This window comes from Micropterus dolomieu, linkage group LG09 (genome assembly GCF_021292245.1).
Source record: "Micropterus dolomieu isolate WLL.071019.BEF.003 ecotype Adirondacks linkage group LG09, ASM2129224v1, whole genome shotgun sequence".
In the NCBI taxonomy this organism is placed as follows: domain Eukaryota; kingdom Metazoa; phylum Chordata; class Actinopteri; order Centrarchiformes; family Centrarchidae; genus Micropterus; species Micropterus dolomieu.
The window spans coordinates 24,868,163-24,886,128 of NC_060158.1; the positions used below are offsets into that span (position 1 = coordinate 24,868,163).

General features: G+C 41.0%; 1 protein-coding gene across 3 annotated transcripts in view; it reads right to left on the reverse strand.

The window, feature by feature from the left end:
• The window catches only part of fam135b (family with sequence similarity 135 member B), a 42,809-nt gene that overhangs the window by 4,683 nt on the left and 20,160 nt on the right, over positions 1 to 17,966 (reverse strand). For 2 of the 3 annotated variants that reach the window (XM_046059315.1, XM_046059314.1), the window contains exons 5-13: positions 15,087 to 15,157; positions 11,004 to 11,177; positions 9,301 to 9,427; positions 6,038 to 6,197; positions 5,196 to 5,245; positions 4,644 to 4,799; positions 3,624 to 3,697; positions 3,381 to 3,535; positions 1,289 to 3,278 (exon numbers count right to left, since the gene is read on the reverse strand). In XM_046059315.1, the coding sequence (XP_045915271.1) occupies positions 1,289 to 3,278; positions 3,381 to 3,535; positions 3,624 to 3,697; positions 4,644 to 4,799; positions 5,196 to 5,245; positions 6,038 to 6,197; positions 9,301 to 9,427; positions 11,004 to 11,177; positions 15,087 to 15,157 (2,957 nt within the window). Of the gene's footprint in view, positions 1 to 1,288; positions 3,279 to 3,380; positions 3,536 to 3,623; positions 3,698 to 4,643; positions 4,800 to 5,195; positions 5,246 to 6,037; positions 6,198 to 9,300; positions 9,428 to 11,003; positions 11,178 to 14,115; positions 14,548 to 15,086; positions 15,158 to 17,966 lie in introns of those variants that run through there. The other variant, XM_046059316.1, reaches the window with a different exon arrangement.

Consider the following 17,966-nt stretch of genomic DNA (forward strand, 5'->3'; position numbering starts at 1 on the left):
TTTGATTAATTTCAGTTTACATTTCCCACTTCTGAGTGAACACAGCTTATGAACAAAAGTCCCAAGGACTTACAAGTAGCTTCTCTAAGTTTTATTACCCTGTCAGCCCGCCAGGTTACAGATTTTAGCAGCGGAGGAGTCAAAACAAATCCGATTCCAGTTCCTGTACTTTCAGCTAATCGTGATGGATTTGTCTGCACTCTTTGATGTGATTTAATACACTCAGGAGGCATTTCACCTTGTCTTGACTTCCTTGCTTCAAATTTGCCCTCACTTCATTTTGTTATGCTAGGCTTTTCCAAGCTTGAGTAACTGCCAGCTACTGCTCCAGATGTCAACAGTCGTCTCCACATAGTCATAAAACCTCGTGTTTTGGCCCTGTTTCCTGCAGTTGGTGTGGACTATAATCTCACTTTCACAAAGTTTAACATGGAAGAGAGCCTGCATTTTCTGAAACATTATTTACCGACACTTAAATCAGAAAGACATTACTCTCTCGCTTCTCCCTTAAACACACTAACACATGCATGCTAGAATGCAGATAGTGTTAGCGTTAATATTTCTTTATAACTGAAAGGACAAGAAGTCCCAGAACTGCTCCTTTAGCCTCCAAACCTTTAAGTGGATGGGCCAGTGCAAGTATTTGATTGGAAGCTGAGCAAATAAGGACACTGAGACGCAATGTAAATATACATGCACTAGTAACTGTAGCTTATAAAGCTAGTAAGTAAATTGGTCTAAACTGATGAATGTTGAAATTTTCAGGTAAGTTTTAGCAGTCTGACAAACCACAGTGGACTAGCCATTTTTTCTATCAAGTCTGCTAACAAACAGACATATGATTGGCAGCTTGTTCAACATCAAAAGACATGTCCATGTTTGCAGATAATGCACATTAGCTAGGAAGCTACTGATTAATGCAGTTCAAAGTCTGTGGCTCTTTTTCTGTATGTTTGTTTTCTGTGTGTAGCAGGCTGCTGTCTGGATTTAAGTCTCACTGTCAGTCAACAGTATGCAGACAGATACTATTGCCTGCTATAAAGCTAATACTAGCTAGAAAGCTAATGTGGGTTTGTGTTGTGTAAAAGGCCACTGTGAGTGTCACTGCCTGTCTATGTAGACAGAGAGTGGCATTCTGTCTGTTCATGCACAGACAAAAGGGACACATGTACAGTTCTTCATATGTGGTTGTGAAAGAAAATAGCATGCTCTGTTCTTTAAATTGGGCTTTAAAACACCTTTTGGTTTAGGTTTGTTCTTTAAACACTAACTGAAAACATAAACTCACTTTAGCATTCGTTCATTGGTCTCGTCATCCATGTTCAGGGGATTGAGAGAAGACGACGAGATGATACCAAAGGAGCCCAGGGGCTGATGGGTGATAGGTGAGGTAGCCTGGCGAGCGGACATTCCACTGATGGATGGAGAGTCTCTCAGGACGGAAGAAAATGGCAGACAGGTCGGGGCACAAGCTACTGACATGTTCACCACCTCCACCATTTTCTTATTCACGAAGGCCAGCCCTGAGTTGGGGATCTTAGAGGGCTTAGCCTGGCCATCTAAAGGTTCTTTCTCACTGGCTGATATCCCATTGACGTTAACAAATGATGTGATATCATTGGCTGTCAGCCCTGTAAGGTCACTCGGCCTCTGTGTGACGGTGGTACTGTTGGGGAGGTCGTTGGAGTGGTGAAGCTCTGAAGGCTGTAGATGTGTTCGGAAGGGATCCATACACTCCTGGTCCTCAACATCAAGCAATTTGGTCTGATGGAAGCTTTGGCACTCATCTGCAGTGTTAATGCTCTCCTGATCTGCAGCACTTTTATGCACACATGGTTTGTTTCCACAGCTGCAGGGCGTTGCTTCCATTTCAATGAGATGCACATCCTCCACTGAGGCGCTTACTCCACTGATGTGTGTTTGATGGTTCACATTCTCCCCCTGGCTGCCAATAACAGCGCTGTCCTTCACAGGAGGGCTTGCTACAAACTCTTGTAAAAGCAAGACTTCAGACACACCACTTAACACTGACTTGGTTCTGTATGTCTCTGACAGGTACTGTGGAGGGTTTGACTTTTCAGAGCTAACATTCTGCTCAAGAATATGGCCAAGATTTGACATTAAACTTGGGTCTAATAGAGATGATTCAGATTGCTCAGAATCCAGGTTGCTGTTCAACGAAGAGCAGTTTATCTTAAATGACTCCTCGTGTGTCACCAAGCTCTTAGGGTCTGTCTCCTGGTTGAGAAGCACATGGCCCTCCTCAGTATCTTCAGGGCTACTTATCTGTGGCGCAGAGACTGACTTGGTCAGTTTGCTGAGCTGCCTCTGCTGCTGGTCCTCCTCGTAGGGCAGGGAGCTAATAGAGGTGAGTGAGGCCTGTATGCCTCCACTTGGAAGGCTGCCATTGCTCTCCATCTGTAGGCCTTCCAGAGAGCTGCGGTGGACCGGGTGGCGGCACACTATTTGCTGTGGGATCTCCCGTTCGCTGGAGAAGTCTAGAGGTGGTCGGCCTCGCAGTGCAGCCTCCAGGGGCCAGGCCACCGAGCTGGGCTCGCTCTCAATACCTGAGTCGGAAATAACTGAGGATGAGCGCTTCATGATCTTGGAGCCAACTAGGCCTCCACGGTGAGTCATGTCTTTTCTGAGTTCACCGGGAAAGGGAGGTATAACTGGATGCCCATAGGCAGTGGGTAGAACATCCTCACTCTCATCATCCATGGAGTGATTTAATGGCATGGCAATATCAGACTCCTCTTCATTGTTTTCATTCTCTCCTGCGTTGCTGTCATTTGTGGCATCACAAAGTTGGACGGTATTTTCTGTTACATGATGAGCAGGAGACTGATCACTGCTTTTATCAGAGTCAATGAGGGGATTATGGTTTGAGGAGAGAACCAGGACTGCTTCTCCTCCATATGGATCCACATCACAAGGCTTAACTGCAATGTACCTCGGGCCTGGATTACAGTTCTCTTCAACCTGCCCTTGTTTTTCCTCTGGTTCCTTCAAGTTTTTTGTCCCTGCTGGAGAGAGTCCAGCACTGTCCTCAGTGGGAATGAGGTTAGGGGTACTTCTCATGTTGGTACTGTTCTTACTCTGCTCTGCTATGAGTGAGACATATGTGGGAAGGTCCATGCAGTCATCACCGTCCAAGGGATCCTGGGGTATTGCTGGTGATCTGGGTCCCTGGCTGCTTTCAAAATCCCCATTGGCAGCAGTGACAGCAGTATCTGAGTTGGTCTGCCCATCAGCGGTTGGCACATGTGATATCGACTCTGGAAAGACAAGGACATCGCAGTTTTCGATTTAACCATTTATTTTGAAAAACTGTGATTGGGTGTAAATAAGACAATACTTTCAGTCACGTTTTGTTTTACCTGTTTGAGGAGACTCCACATATCTGTCCTCAAATATGATAGGCAGGCTGTTCCAGTCTCCATCAATGTCCAGGCACTCAACAGGCAAAGGAGGCATCTTGGTCAGGTAGTCTGAGCTCCGCACCTCTGCAGCTATCTGGCCATGTCTGTTGATACTGAATCAGCAGAATAATATCATAAATAAAACACTTCTTTCCATTCATATAATTAATTTTTCCTTTTTCTGAGAAGGCTGACACTTACAGTTCCTCTTGAAATGTCAGAGACATCTCTTTGGGGTGTTCAGTGAAGAAGTATGCCTCTGAGAACCTCCTGACCTGGTGTTTCCATAAACAGACAAAAACGTTTTCACACCGGCGGAGCCAATATGAACAGTCAATGGGACTGAATCAATTATTTAAGGTCTGCAACACAAGCTTTATGCAAAAGCATTCTCCTTCACCAAGTCTAAATTACAAATGCATTGTCCTCGAAAGTCAGCCAGTGTGACAGGCAAATCACCAGGAACTGGTGTATTTTCACCCCACAATAATAACAGAATAAGTGTTAATTGAAATCCTAACTCCACTGGTGGGCATAGGCATGACAGGATCCCCTCAGGGTAATCTAATACCAAAGCAAACATGTTCATTATTTTCATACAACCGAGACAAAACACCACCACATAAGAGAGCCTTGAGAGCTACTTCACTGTGAAGCACATATTCATATTAAACAGCTCAGTGATTAGATAGAAATTGCATTAGAAAATATACTAGCTTGCTCAGCTGGGTTTAAGCTACTGAGCTGTAGGCATTTTAGCCATTTCACTTTGTAGCTGTCACTGATCACTCACTAGAGTCATAATTCTTACCTTTGACTCACAGCTCATTTGATACATTTTTTCCTGCTCCAAAATGGTTTCTTCCTCATCACAACTGGTTTAAATGTTATTTATACGCGTTGAGTGTGCCCAGAGAGATCATTTTAGTGCAATGTGAGAGGATTTTATTTAATATTTCATAAAACCTTTAAGAAAATTGGTCACAGCATGCCTCAAGGAACTAAAATGTCACTGGTTATGAAACCATTTGGATTGTTCTGCAGTATTTTTATTTTGGTGTGGGTGCTGAGGATGAAAATGGTTAAATTTAAACATATCTGCACAAATTGCCGTCATTGCACTCTAATGTGGAGACTATCTGGACTGTGGCTCAGAGAACACACTGTAAATGTTGAAGTTTGGGTATTGTGTAACCGTGCCTGACGGAGCGTGACTCTCACCCTGAGCGTGTGGTGCTCCTGGGCCAGGTAGGAGAGGATGTGGGGGTTGAGCACAGCGGCCTCCAGGAAGCGGCTCCACAGAGCAGCCAGCTGGGAGCAGAGCTGGCTCACGTCCCTGCTGATCTGCTCCGCTACCTTCTCATGGCCTTCCTGTAGCTGATGGGGACAGGGAGGGGGTCAGAAAAAAAAGATATTGCTATAAAATCAAACTGAATGCATTATTCTTCCCAAAATAAATTTTGCATCATTCTACTAGATCCTTGTTTGTCTTGAAAACATATTTATACCCACTGACAATGCTGCCTAACTTGCATGTCTTTGGATCTTTGTAAAAAAACTCATCAGTCAATCAGCCCGTGTTGTTCTGAGCCGTCGTATCAGTCCACACATACATTTCACAATTTGTTTAGAGACTTAATATAACTTGATCCTTTTCATAACTTGACAAATAGATTGTATTGCCTTTTTGGGCACCAAAGAATGTATTGTAATCATATCCATCCCCCTGAACTAATGGCTTATCTGTGGATGTAGTGTGGTGAATGAACATACCTGTAACTGTATTGTGAGCTGATTTAGAGTTTCTTCTACAGGCAGCACCTCTGTGGAAAGAAAGAAGCAGGGTAACTACAAAATTAATGAAAGGAAGTTATTTATTTGATTTAGAAAATTCTGTAAAATTCTGTAAAATAATCCAATAACCTTTGGGACTGAAGACCAAAACTATAACATGGCAATTACATGAAATGAGTTGTATTATATGAGTTGAATTGTGTACTATTAACAAGTAGTTAAGAGTAAGTCCGTACATTTATTCAAGTACATTACAATTTTGATTTACTTGTACTTAACTTTATTTAGTATTTCCATTTTCTGGTAATTCTATTTTCTGATACTTTAGTTTTAGGTTTGTTTTGTTAGTTTTCACCCAAAACATGTAAATTATGCTGCACTTTCATAGATGAAATGGTACATAAAATGGTTCAAGTAAGCTCCACCTCCACTGGTAACAACATTGCTGTTGCCTAATATTACATATTATTCAATCCATTCATCCATCATCAACCGCTTATCCTGCGTACAGGGTCGCGGGAGGGCTGGAGCCAATCCATCCATTGCCAGTCCATCGCAGGGCCACATATAGAGAACAACCATTCACACCTAATTTTGGAGACACTAATTAACCTAGCCTGCTTGTCTTTGGATGGTGGGAGGAAGCCGGAGCATGTATTAATACATAAAGAACAAAGAAAAGAGTTGTTATGAAAAAAACATACTGCTTCAAACATTAAAATTTTTATAAGACCTTATATTTCAACTATTTATATGAAGACATATACAATACTTTTAAGGACCAAAACTAAGTTTGAATACAGAGCTTTGCATAAGGTCACCTGAGTCTAGCGGAGTCTGCTGGAGCTGTGGGATTTCCCTCAACAGTGCTGTGTAGTAGGTGTGCAGGCCTTTGTGTGTGACCAACAGGAGGCGACACAGCCTTCGGTGCCACGTATGCGCTCCTTGCAGGCAGTTTTCACTGGGCACATAAAAGCTTCCCTGCAGAGAAAGAGACACAGAGGAAATGTCAGCCGCTATGTAGGTCAATAGTCACCTCTCAGAAAATGGCCTGTCTCAATAACGGACATGTATACATACTTGAACTTGCCACTGCAACAGCTGAATAGGCTCACTGACTTTGTGTTAAAAGGAGCTTGTATCCAATTAGAAAGGAATAAGATAATTACTTCAAGTTCAAATACAACGTTAGAAACAAGTGGCCCCTAAACACAGCTTTCTGTAAGCTGTGAAAGAAAATCAATACGTCTATGTGGCATAAGAAGGATGTAACGGATCTGGAAAGTTGACCTAGAATCCAAGGTTTCGTGTCTGTCTGGGGCTTGATGAGTAGGAGAGACAAGAAATAGTGTGTTTAAATAGTTAAAATCTAATAAGTTAAAATCACACAATAAAGCATTGCCAAGAGAGGTACAAAGCTAAAGGAAGCAAATAACAAATTAAAAGAAAAGAAAAATGATTCCTGTAGTTCAGATACAAGTGCCCCTGCTTTTGAGTGTTAGTTAAAATACGCTGTAATATGGACCATGATTCCAGTAGATGGCTCTCTAACAATGCAGAAGAAATATTAAATGTATTTCACCATTGCAATTTACAGTATGTGTTGAGTGTGACACATGATTCTGTCCAAACAGCTACAAATCACCAAAGCCTTGAGCTAATGGCCTTCTAACCAAACAATCATTGTACATGTCAGACGTCGCGATAATGAGCCAGAGGCCTTGAATGTGACCAGTGACTGCCCTCGTCTGCTGATCCCGGATCTGGTCTGCTACCCAGTGAGTTCTCCTGATGGCTGGGATGTTTTGGCAGCGCCAGTGGGGCTCTGAGCTACAAAAGGCATGTCATGCCTGAGTATCTGGGGATGTACTGTAATTTGCCCCTAGCAAGTGAAGTCTCCGGCCCTATCATCATACCTGCGTGCGCTCTGTAATTGTAACAGTGCAGTATACCCAAACCAGGAAGGAACATCTGTATGTTTACTTTCATAATTCTTTTTACCTTTATAGAGGCCCGCCTGAATCAGTCTCCGAGCGAAGGGCAGAGAAAAAGAGCTACTTTTTAGGTATAAACTAGTCATTATCCTAAAACTGTAGTTTCTCTCTGGGCTGACAAAGCCCGAGTTGTGCCCCAGTCACCTGACATGAGAATTTCTGCTTTTGTTTTGCTGTTGTTGATGCAGCTTTTACGGTTCACCATTGCAGTCTGTAGTAGTATCTAAGCGTCCAATCACTGCTGCCGTCAAAGAAGTTCTGTAGAAAAAAGCTTCTCAAAGGATATGATTTGACATGATTTCTGAGTTGATCTTCGGAACCATGATTTTTTTATTACCAGAAAGACCAAAGATTCTCAGGTGTCTCCCTTCTAACAGCATCATTTTCCTCTCAAAATATCCTTTTATACCACGGAGGGATTTTTTTTTCCTTCCTTTTTGAGATGTAACAGCTGATATCAATGGGAATCTACAATGTGATTTTTCACACACTTTGAGGAAATGCTGTAGTGTTAAGGAGGAAAGCGCTGAAAACGTAGCGTAGCCGCAGGTGAAAAGCTCTTAATAAAGAAAGGTGAAGGAGGAGGCGGCGTTCTATGCACACACATCACCTGCAGCTATGTGGTACGTGGCGCTTGTGAGCAGAAGTCATTACTGTGATCAAACGAAGCCCCCCTGCTTGGCTAAACCCAGAGCTTATTAAAGTGCCCAGCCAGAGGTCTGAGTAAAAACCAGGAGGAGGTGGGGGAGGCAACAGGGGCACTCATTAAGATTTACAGTGTAGACTGTGACGTCCGCAGGAACCTGAGAGATGCATGTGTTTTAAAACTTTTCACAAGATGGAATAATTGCCGAAGTCAAGAAAAAAGTACAGATAAGAGATGTTTTGATTAAAGATAATGGCTACATCAAGAATTAGTTCATTTGTTAGGTGTGGAAAATCAAATCTCTGAACTTGGCCTGCTACTCCTATAATAGTGACAACTACAAAGAAAACAGTGCTAGTCTATAGAAAATAGACTTTTTTTAGAAGCTGTGTCCCCATTGTACACAGAAATTCTACTATATTTTTATAGTATAGCATAGTATAGTATTTTGACACTGGAACGATGACTAAATGAATTGTACTTAAAGATGTCAGTACTAAATCTGCTGTATTTTGAATGTGTTATTGATGCACACTGTAGGCGAGTCCCAAATCCATCCTACATACTAATTCTATACAGTAGGTACTACATACTAATCATCATGCTGCTAAAATAGTATACTATTTAGTGTACTGCTTTGCTAGAGTACAAAAAATCGACATACTTTACCATGTTAAACTAACTTATCATGGAACTTCAGATGTCAGTCAAGCTGTGACTATTTTCTTGCTGCTTTACATTGTGGGAGAATAGTTTATAACAGTATGTACATTCTCTGGTTGGTGATTAGAGGGTGATAAATTGGACATATATAATCCCGAATAATAATTGTAATAACAGTAGCTAGATTATCATTTCTGTCATCACGCAATCGTGCATCTTAACTGTGCTGTAAATGGGCACAGACGCATGAGACGGAGGTGACAAGACCACGCCATCATTTCCAGGGAGAGCTGCTATCACTTCCAGATGTGAAGCCTGGAGCCTACATGCCTGAGCAGGTGGGTTAATCAGATATTATGAAAAACCATGGTACAGCACAGTAATAATCTCTGTATTGGCCTCTGGTCCGTACGTCTTAAGACTCCACGGAGCCCCAACAAATGAGGTGCAGGATCAGTAATCTAGATCAGACTGACTCTCTGCCCAGCTCCTGGGCTGAATCTTGTTGCTTCTGGATGACATGCCAAAAACAAATCACAACTAAATCCATCGGCTTCCGTGGCTAAACCGAAATTACATTTATGACATGGCTTGGAATTTAGCTGCTTGCGAAAATAAAAAGGGAACAACCAGTTCAACAAGGAGGCCGGCTCATTCTTTTAGTGTTATTCCCATGCCTGTACAAGCATCGCAGTTGTTTTCAGCTTTGTGAGACAAAATGGGTTTTGACTGTCTGTTACTTTCTATTTCAACTACACTGAGCTGCTAAAGGTTAAAATACCTCAGAGATGACTGGTTTGCAGTAGCCCGCTCCGAACACAAGGTTCTCTACAGACATGGCAGATGGGTCACTCGCGCTCTCTGGCGAGCCCTTCCCCAGCCAGGAGCCCTTCCCCGTACGTGCAAAGCTGCAGAGAGAACAGGCAGGACACATGCAGGGACAAACCATGAGTGTGTATGTGTGGGAAGGAAAACAGATTAGGTGAGAGTCGGAAGTTGCTATTATTCCAATCAGTCAAGTGCTGCAGTAATCTATGAAATACATGGCTAAACACCGAGTTTATGATACTGATAGCTGAATTGATCAGATAAGTGTTTGGATAACTATCCACTCAAGCAGCTAACAATCACACTCTTAACTGTTAATGCCCAAACATTACAAGGAGGGAAAAGATGCTCATTCACTTGAGTTCTTCTGTTCTTGATATTATGGATACTGCAAATATAGCTTTCAAGTGAGTATCTTCCCAGTGTAGCCAGTTCTACAATTCAATACTAAATCAACAAGAAAGACCTATTTGACTCGAATTGATTGTTTGCTAAAACTCTCCTACAAATTGCAATTGTTCAATCATAGCTTGGCAACTGTAGCTAGGCACGGCAAGTTATGTGCATGGGGCTGTAGTAAGAATGATACCCAGTATTTACAGAGTTTGGAAAGTTGGTGTCGTGTAGAGCCCGACCGATACCAATTTGGATATCTGAGGATTTAATACCCGAACATAAACAAAATTTATCACTGACATTTGTTAAGTGTAGTAAGGAGACCTCACCAAGATAACATGACATTAAGCAGTTTGAAAGTAAACTCTTTTTATTGCTATAAGTAGTACTTTGCAGAAAAGTACAAATGATTAAGTCAGCTGATTGCTGTGTTTTGTGGTGGATTTGTGGCTGATTTATTGGCTGTAGTGCTGTGTCTTAGCCCTTCCAAAACCAAAGACACAAGAGTAAAAGTGTAAGGAATGGGTTCAACAGTGTTTATCTACTCTAATGCTCCACTAACTATCGTTGTGACTGTGATAGGTTACATAAAAAGCCTGTTCAAGAATAACTTTAACTATAAATTTAACTATTTTCACTTTGGGGTAATTCTTTATGTCTTTAATGTCTTTTTCCTGTGAACTGTGAAATACTTTGTAACTCTCGTTTGAAAAGTGCCATATAAATTAAGCTTTACTTAACTACTTGCACATGGATCATTGCCTACTGAGGATACTGACGTTTTGCCTTGAACGTACAGCTTTAGCCTCAGTCTGTTGGCACATTAATATGTATATAGTCATCAAGGGCATAGTTAAAATCCCTTTTACAAGAGTCTCATTGAAAACAAAAAAAAAAGACAATTCAACCAACTCATTGCCCCAATGTGAGCTTAATTAGCCAGCTAACTACAGTCAATATAATGTGCCAGCCATAGCAGGCTCATTTCAGTCATCGGCTAGAAATGACAAGCTGCTTTTGTCAACGTCTGTCTAAAAACAAGGTTTTAAAATGAATAAGAATTTTGAGTGGTTAATCTGCCACTGTTGTCATTTTGAACTGGATTCTGTATGTGCACTACCAGTAACAGTAGTGCACTAGTAACAGTAACTAAGAAGGGCGGGGCTTAAAGAATGGTCATTTGGGTCCCTGGGATAATTTCATATCAAAATTTCAAAGTCTGTCAAATGCAAATGTTTGCAAAGCCTCTCTTAACTCTACCTGATTAGCGGCTGATGTAAGGCAACCAGTGAAGCATGTATGGAGACAGAAATGACGGACAGGTGGAAGTAGTCGAACATGACGGGGACATGGTGGTGGAGGCCTCTCTGCGGGTGGAAGTGAAGGCTGAGGGTCCGACTGCTGATCAACGGGACAGTTATTATTTCTGCCAGCCTGAGGAATGGGAGAAGAGAGAGACACACGTTACATACACAAATACACTTCCAAAACTTTGCCATTTAGACTGCCCTGCACTCAGCCCTCACACACCTTGAGAAAAACAACACCTACACCAGAATTCTGTTTGTGGATTTCAGCTCGGCATTCAACACAATCTTCCCCATGAAACTGATCAGTAAACTCAGCACTCTGGGTTTAAATACAACACTCTGCAACGGGATATTCGACTTCCTCACAAACAGACCCCAGTCAGCTCTAGTGCTCAGCCCCCTCCTGTTCATGCTGTACACCCAGAACTGCATCCCCCAACAACACCACCATCATCATCGGCCGGATTTCAATGATGCACAATGATGAGACTTCATATCAGGAGGAAACTGATAATCTTGCAGAGTGGTGCACAGAGAACAACCTACTGCTCAACGTCAGCAAAACTAAGGAGCTGATTGTTGATTTCAGAAAAAAAGAGATAAAGACAGTCAATCAGTAGAGCTGAGGAGGAGAAGTTGAACAGTTTCAGGTTCCTGGGAATCAGCATCACAGAGAACCTGACATGGTCGTCTCACATCTCCACGCTAGTGAGGAAAGCTCAGAAATGACTGTATTTCTTGAGGGAGCTTAAGAAGGGTAAATTCCCGTACCAAGTTCTTGTCAGCTTTTACAGAGGAGCAATAATAATAATAATAATAATCTTTATTTGTAGAGCACTTTTCAAAAACAAGTTACAAAGTGTAAAGACAATAATACCCAAGAGACAATAATACAAAAACAATACATGATTAAAGCAAGAAAACATTGAAAAGACTAAAATACACGTTTAAGATAAATAGAATAAAATAAAAGGGATAAAATAAAGTCAAATAAGATCAGCTAAGGCTCTCCTATAAAAGTCTGTTTTAAGAAGGGACTTAAAAGAGTTCACTGACTCAGCTGACCTGATTTCCTCGGGCAGGCTGTTCCAGAGCCTCGGGGCCCTGACAGCAAACGCTCTGTCCCCTTTAGTTTTCAGTCGAGACTCTGGAACAGACAACAGACCTCTGCCCGAGGATCTCAAGGTACGTGCTGGTGCGTATGGGACTAAAAGTTCAGAAATATAACAAGACGAGAGGCCATGAAGAGCTTTAAAAGTGATCAATAAAATTTTAAAGTCAATTCTAAAACATACTGGGAGCCAGTGTAATGAAGCTAAAATAGGGGTGATGTGGTCATATTTCTTTGTTCTGATTAAAAGCCTGGCAGCTGAGTTCTGGACAGTCTGGAGTCGATCAGCAGATTTTTGGGTTAAACAAGTGAAAAGGCTGTTGCAATAATCCAGGCGTGATGAGATGAACGTGTCCTTAAAAGTTAACATAGATCGAATTTTTGCTATATTTCGAAGTTGATAAAAACATGATTGAACAGGCTTTGTGGTGTGCTGCTCGAAATTTAAATTACTATCAAACCAGACACCAAGGTTCTTTGCAACAGGCTTAATGTGATTTACTAGGGAACCAGCAGATGGCAGTATTCGTTTTGCCATCTGGCGGGACCGATGACCAGGATTTCTGTTTTGTCTGAGTTCAGCTGGAGGAAATTATTTGACATCCATTTTTTTACTTTACAAAGGCAGTTATTAAGTGAACTCAGCATTCCAGGGTCTGTGGATCTGACGGGCAAGTATATTTGTGTGTCATCAGCATAAATATGAAAAGAAATACCATGTTTATGGATAATATGTCCAAGGGCAAGCAGATACAAGGAAAACAAAATGGGTCCTAAGACCGACCCCTGAGGCACACCATATTTAACTGGACAGAATGAAGAGACATAGTTGTTTACAGACACACAAAACTTCCTATTTGACAGGTAGGATGAAAACCATTCTAGGGCAGTACCAGAGATCCCCACCCAGTGCCTCTGTCTGTCTAACATGATGTTGTGATCAATAGTGTCAAAAGCAGCACTAAGGTCCAGCAGTACCAGTACTGAGCACATACCTTCATCAGCAGACATTAAAAGTTCATTGGTGACTTTAAGCAGGGCAGTGCTGTGGTACTTCCTGAAACCAGACTGAATCTTTTCAAATAATTTGTTATTTTTACAGCTGTTTGGACACAATTCTTTCTAGAATCTTTGCAATAAAAGGCAGTTTTGAAATTGGTCTAAAACTTTGTGGGAGGGAGGGATCTAAAGCAGCATCCTGAATGAAAACATCACAAACTGGCATGGGATGTGCACGGCCCAGGACCGGAGGTCTCTGCTGCAGGTGATTAAAACTGCTCAGACGATCATTGGTACCCATCTCCCGAGCATCATTGATATCGGTGAGGTGAGGTGTCTACGCAGAGCCCAAAGGATACTAAAGGACAGTACCCACCCAGCCACAGCCTGTTCACCCTGCTGCCTTCTGGGAAGAGACATAGAAGTTTCTGCTGCCACACCACCAGATTGCAGAGCAGCTTTTCCCCCCAAGCTATCAGACTCTTAAACTTTAATTCATTCTCAGCACTGCTCCAGTGATGACAGTTGATTTCTGTTTACCATTTTTTTTACAATTGATTCTTTATTAATGTATATTGGCTGCTATGTAGCAGAGGGGAGTTACAAAACTCAATTTCACTCTATAACTTGTTATATTGTGACAAATAAATGTACCTACACAAATGACAGACACTTTTACATACTCTTGGAGTGGTAATCTGCAGAATTATTGTTTTTGGTATTCTCCCCATCTATAGTGCTTATTCCACAGTTAAGATAGTTAAATAGTTAGTAAAATAGATAAAACAAATAACAGACAATCAGTTAAACTATTATCGTACTACTACAGTGCTACTGTGCTGATGCAAAACTACAGAGAGTGCAGATTAATTAAATGCAAATATAGTGATAGTACTGTACATTCTAAAAGGGAATCGGTGTATCTCAAACATCTGACCCTGGAGAGTCTTACCTTGGTACAAAAAGGAGTTTAAGGAGATGGAGTTATCACTGACAAATGTCTTTGCCTTTTGCCAGACTCTTTAAAAGTTGTTGAGAATGCTGACTGCTTCTCACCAATAATCTAACATCATTATTAAGAACTTTTTTCCTTGGTGCTATGAAAGACAGAGTCGGAGAGAGAGAGTTTGCATGTTGACTGGAATGGTAATCAAGACCTCTATCCGATACAAGAGCAGTTCCTCAACAAAAACTGCACACTGCAAACAACCAATTTCTTCTTCCATTTGTCCCAAACAAACGGACAAATCACAGTAATCATGCATTGCTAGCAGAAAAGTTGTGATCAGATCCTTAAAGACATGGCTATGAGCCAAAAGACATAAAGACCCTTATTCCTGCCTAGTTTGCATTCTCACTCTTGCATAAAAGCTGCACAAGGGGAAAGTCTAGTATTCTCTGTCTCTCTCTCCCTCTCTCTCTCTCTCTCTCTCAGTTCAGTTCAGTTCAATGTGCTTTACTGGTATAAATGTTTAAGTTAAACAATGTTGCCATAACATTTTGCAACAAAATCAACAAAATGTTTACATTTAAATATAACATAACAAGAATAAATGTAATCAAGGAAACGTTACAAAAACTATTTTTCTCTCTCAATTCAATTCAAATTTAAATTTAAATTTCCTTCATTGGCATGAAAGTCTATAGTATTGCCAAAGCTTCAAGGAAAATGCAAAAGAACAATTCAATGCATACTGTTTATTTAATAAATAAATAAAATAACTAAAACAGTAAACACTGTTCCTCTCTTTCTCTCTCGCAATTTCAATCTCACTTTATTGACATGAATGTTCATAGAACAGTATTGCCAAAGCTCTCTCTCTCTCTCTCTCTCTCTCTCTCTCTCTCTCTCTCTCTCTCTCCCCCTATCAAACAAGGACAAACACACACAAACACACATTCCCAAACTGCTGAAAAACCTACTGTTGCTCGTTGTCAGTGAAATGAAGATCCAGCTTCAACTGAAAGTCGACCTCGCTCAGGGCTTCCTCCATCTGCAAAACATTGGTACAGTAGTGTTGTTATTGCATGACCATTATAGGAACAAGGTGACATGGATGTTGTTGATTTGATGTGTAAGGCTCCACAGGGTTTAAGGGGAACACTATTTCCTGCATTGGCACTGAATAATAGCATCTGATATCAATGACATATGGAATCTTCCAGTATTGACATTAATAATGGGAATAGTGGGCTTTTTCCAGCGTTGTACATATTGTTTATATTGTCAGAAATGTACAATTGACAACTGAAATTCAGTCATACATACTGTATGATGACTTTCTTGATAGCAGCCAAAAGTACCTTAAGTTTATCTTAAGCTATAATGGAGTAAAGTTATAGGTATAATGTGATAGGTATTGGAATAACATTGATATTTCAAATTTGTTATCTTGCCAATACAGATATGATAAGATTAAAGGGCCAGCCCAGAAAATATGAAAATTGTCACCCAATTTTTTAACCAAACTACCTCAAAACATATCTGATTATGTACAGTATGTTGATGTCCAATTTCCTTTTGCTAAAGTACATTTTTGAGTAAATTGGTGTTTGATTCTCCAAAATCTCCCATAGGATTTTCAGCTGGGTGGAGATCTGGTAGCATATCTTTCCCATCAAACCATTCAGTGACCCTTTTGTACCTTGTATGTTTCTCGACTCATTGATTCAAGGCTTTCCCTTTCTTTTGCCCTTCATCTGTATTCCAAACATGAAATACTGAATCAATAATGATGAAGAGCGATCACACCTGAACACCAACGACATGATGGACATTTATAGCATGTACAGCAGTGTGCAGACAAATACTGCAGTTTGGTATAGAACGTGTGATCGACCTTGTTTGCGATGCTGATATAAGTCAAGTTGTTTATGGTCTCTGTGTGGTCAAACAAACTGTATTCCTGCATTCATTTTAATCTGATGTAGGCTGAACAGAATTGATTTACTCCCATGTTCAAAGTGCCATTGAATATCATGACTTATGGAAATAAAGAGCACTTTTGAATTGAGAATTTGAAACAAAATGGGAAAACAAAAGGTATGAGCAATCTACAAAGGCGGTACTGAGAGTGGAGTATTTTGAACAATGAGGTGCATTGTTGCTAATTATAATAAAGGTTAGACACACTTCCTCCTCCCTTTCTCGTTACATTTGTCTGAAACATACACAAACACACATACTGTGGAGTAAACATACAAATCTTTGCAGTTCTGTCCGATACTGATGTTCTGATAGATTAGGCATACCTATGGGTGTGCACTGGGGAAATGAGGGGCTATTTTTGTCTGTGCTATCTGTAGCTGTCAGTGGCAGATAACCTCCGGAAGGTTAATGAGCGGGGAGCCTTCGGGAGAGCTTACAGCTGAAATCTGATATGCCTTAGAGCTCCTCTGTCTCCACACCTCCATGTGAATCTACATTTAATGAAATCTTCTAAAATTAGGACCTAGGCAGAGTCATGTGAGACGAATATCCACATTCTGACGGACACAGGGATCCTTCCACAGTAATCCAAGCATCTACATTGTAGACATATGTCGGAGAGCAGCTGTGGTGCATGGTAAAGTCGGTGTGAGCTATGGCTCTCACATGGATGATTAGCTTTGAGAGGGGGTCATCTTAGCTCCCCCACATCCCAGCCTCTGGCCTGTCTCATCGCTGTCACCACTGATCAATTTGAGCTCCAGTGGCTCCCAGAAACAACAACAACAGGTCAAGTGGATTTTTGGGGTCGTGCCCATGTTGAAACCGTAAAGGACAGTACATCAATAACTGTCTTGCAGGTTTACACGCCTGATCATTTGAACTGAGCATGGGCATTCTGGGGCACAGACAATTTTACATTTGTTTTATAATTTGCACATTAATTTCAAGAGGCTGCGTCTTTAATGGTTAAGTCAGGATTAACTTTCCACTCTGTAGCTAAAAGTGAGTATAATGTATTTTTGGTCATCAGGGCCAGCTGTAGTCCATTTGGAGCACTCTGCACTATTTTGTTTTGGGGGGCCCAAACTGAAGCCAGTCATTTCATCCATCTATCTATCCATTTTCTTCAGTTAATCCGGGGCTGGGCCAGCGGTGGCAGCAGGCAGTCAAGATTTTCCTCTCCCCACCAGGCGGGGGATGAGAATAATATACTTTCACCATAATTCCGTAAGTAACACAATGACAGAATGTTTGGCTATTTTGGTCATGGGATTCATAAATCAAATCAAATGGGGGTCCGTAATTTGTATCAGCTTAGGGGTCCCCGACGTAGAAAAGTTTGAGAACCAATGCTTTAGACTACACAAGCATATCACACACATCAGCAGCTATGATAAATAACTATGTTTTGTATCACTTTGTCCTATTATCTGTACATTTTGTCTGCACATTTGTTCAATTTGTGCTACTTTTTTATGTCACATTGCACCAAAATAAATGATTTGTTTCCAACACTTGCGATAACTAGCTTGGAGAAACAAAGTTACCAAGTAGGTCTGAAAAGCTGTTAAATGTATGGGAACAGATTCAGCAAGCTTGCAACAGTGAAAATCTGCTGAACAAAAACAGTTTACACTTCAAGCCACTTGACAGATTATTCATTATTCATATACCATTATTCAGCATGATTATATGACTTCTTCATTACATAGTTGTGGAAGATTTATACTGTTATTAACTGGCTTAAGAGGTTATGAAAAGAGAGTATTGTTTGTGTCAGATGATATGAGTGGAGAGTAGAAACTTGTGTAGGAGGGAACAGTGGATGATAAAATGCATTAATTCATGGCCATTTAATTGAACTATTATGT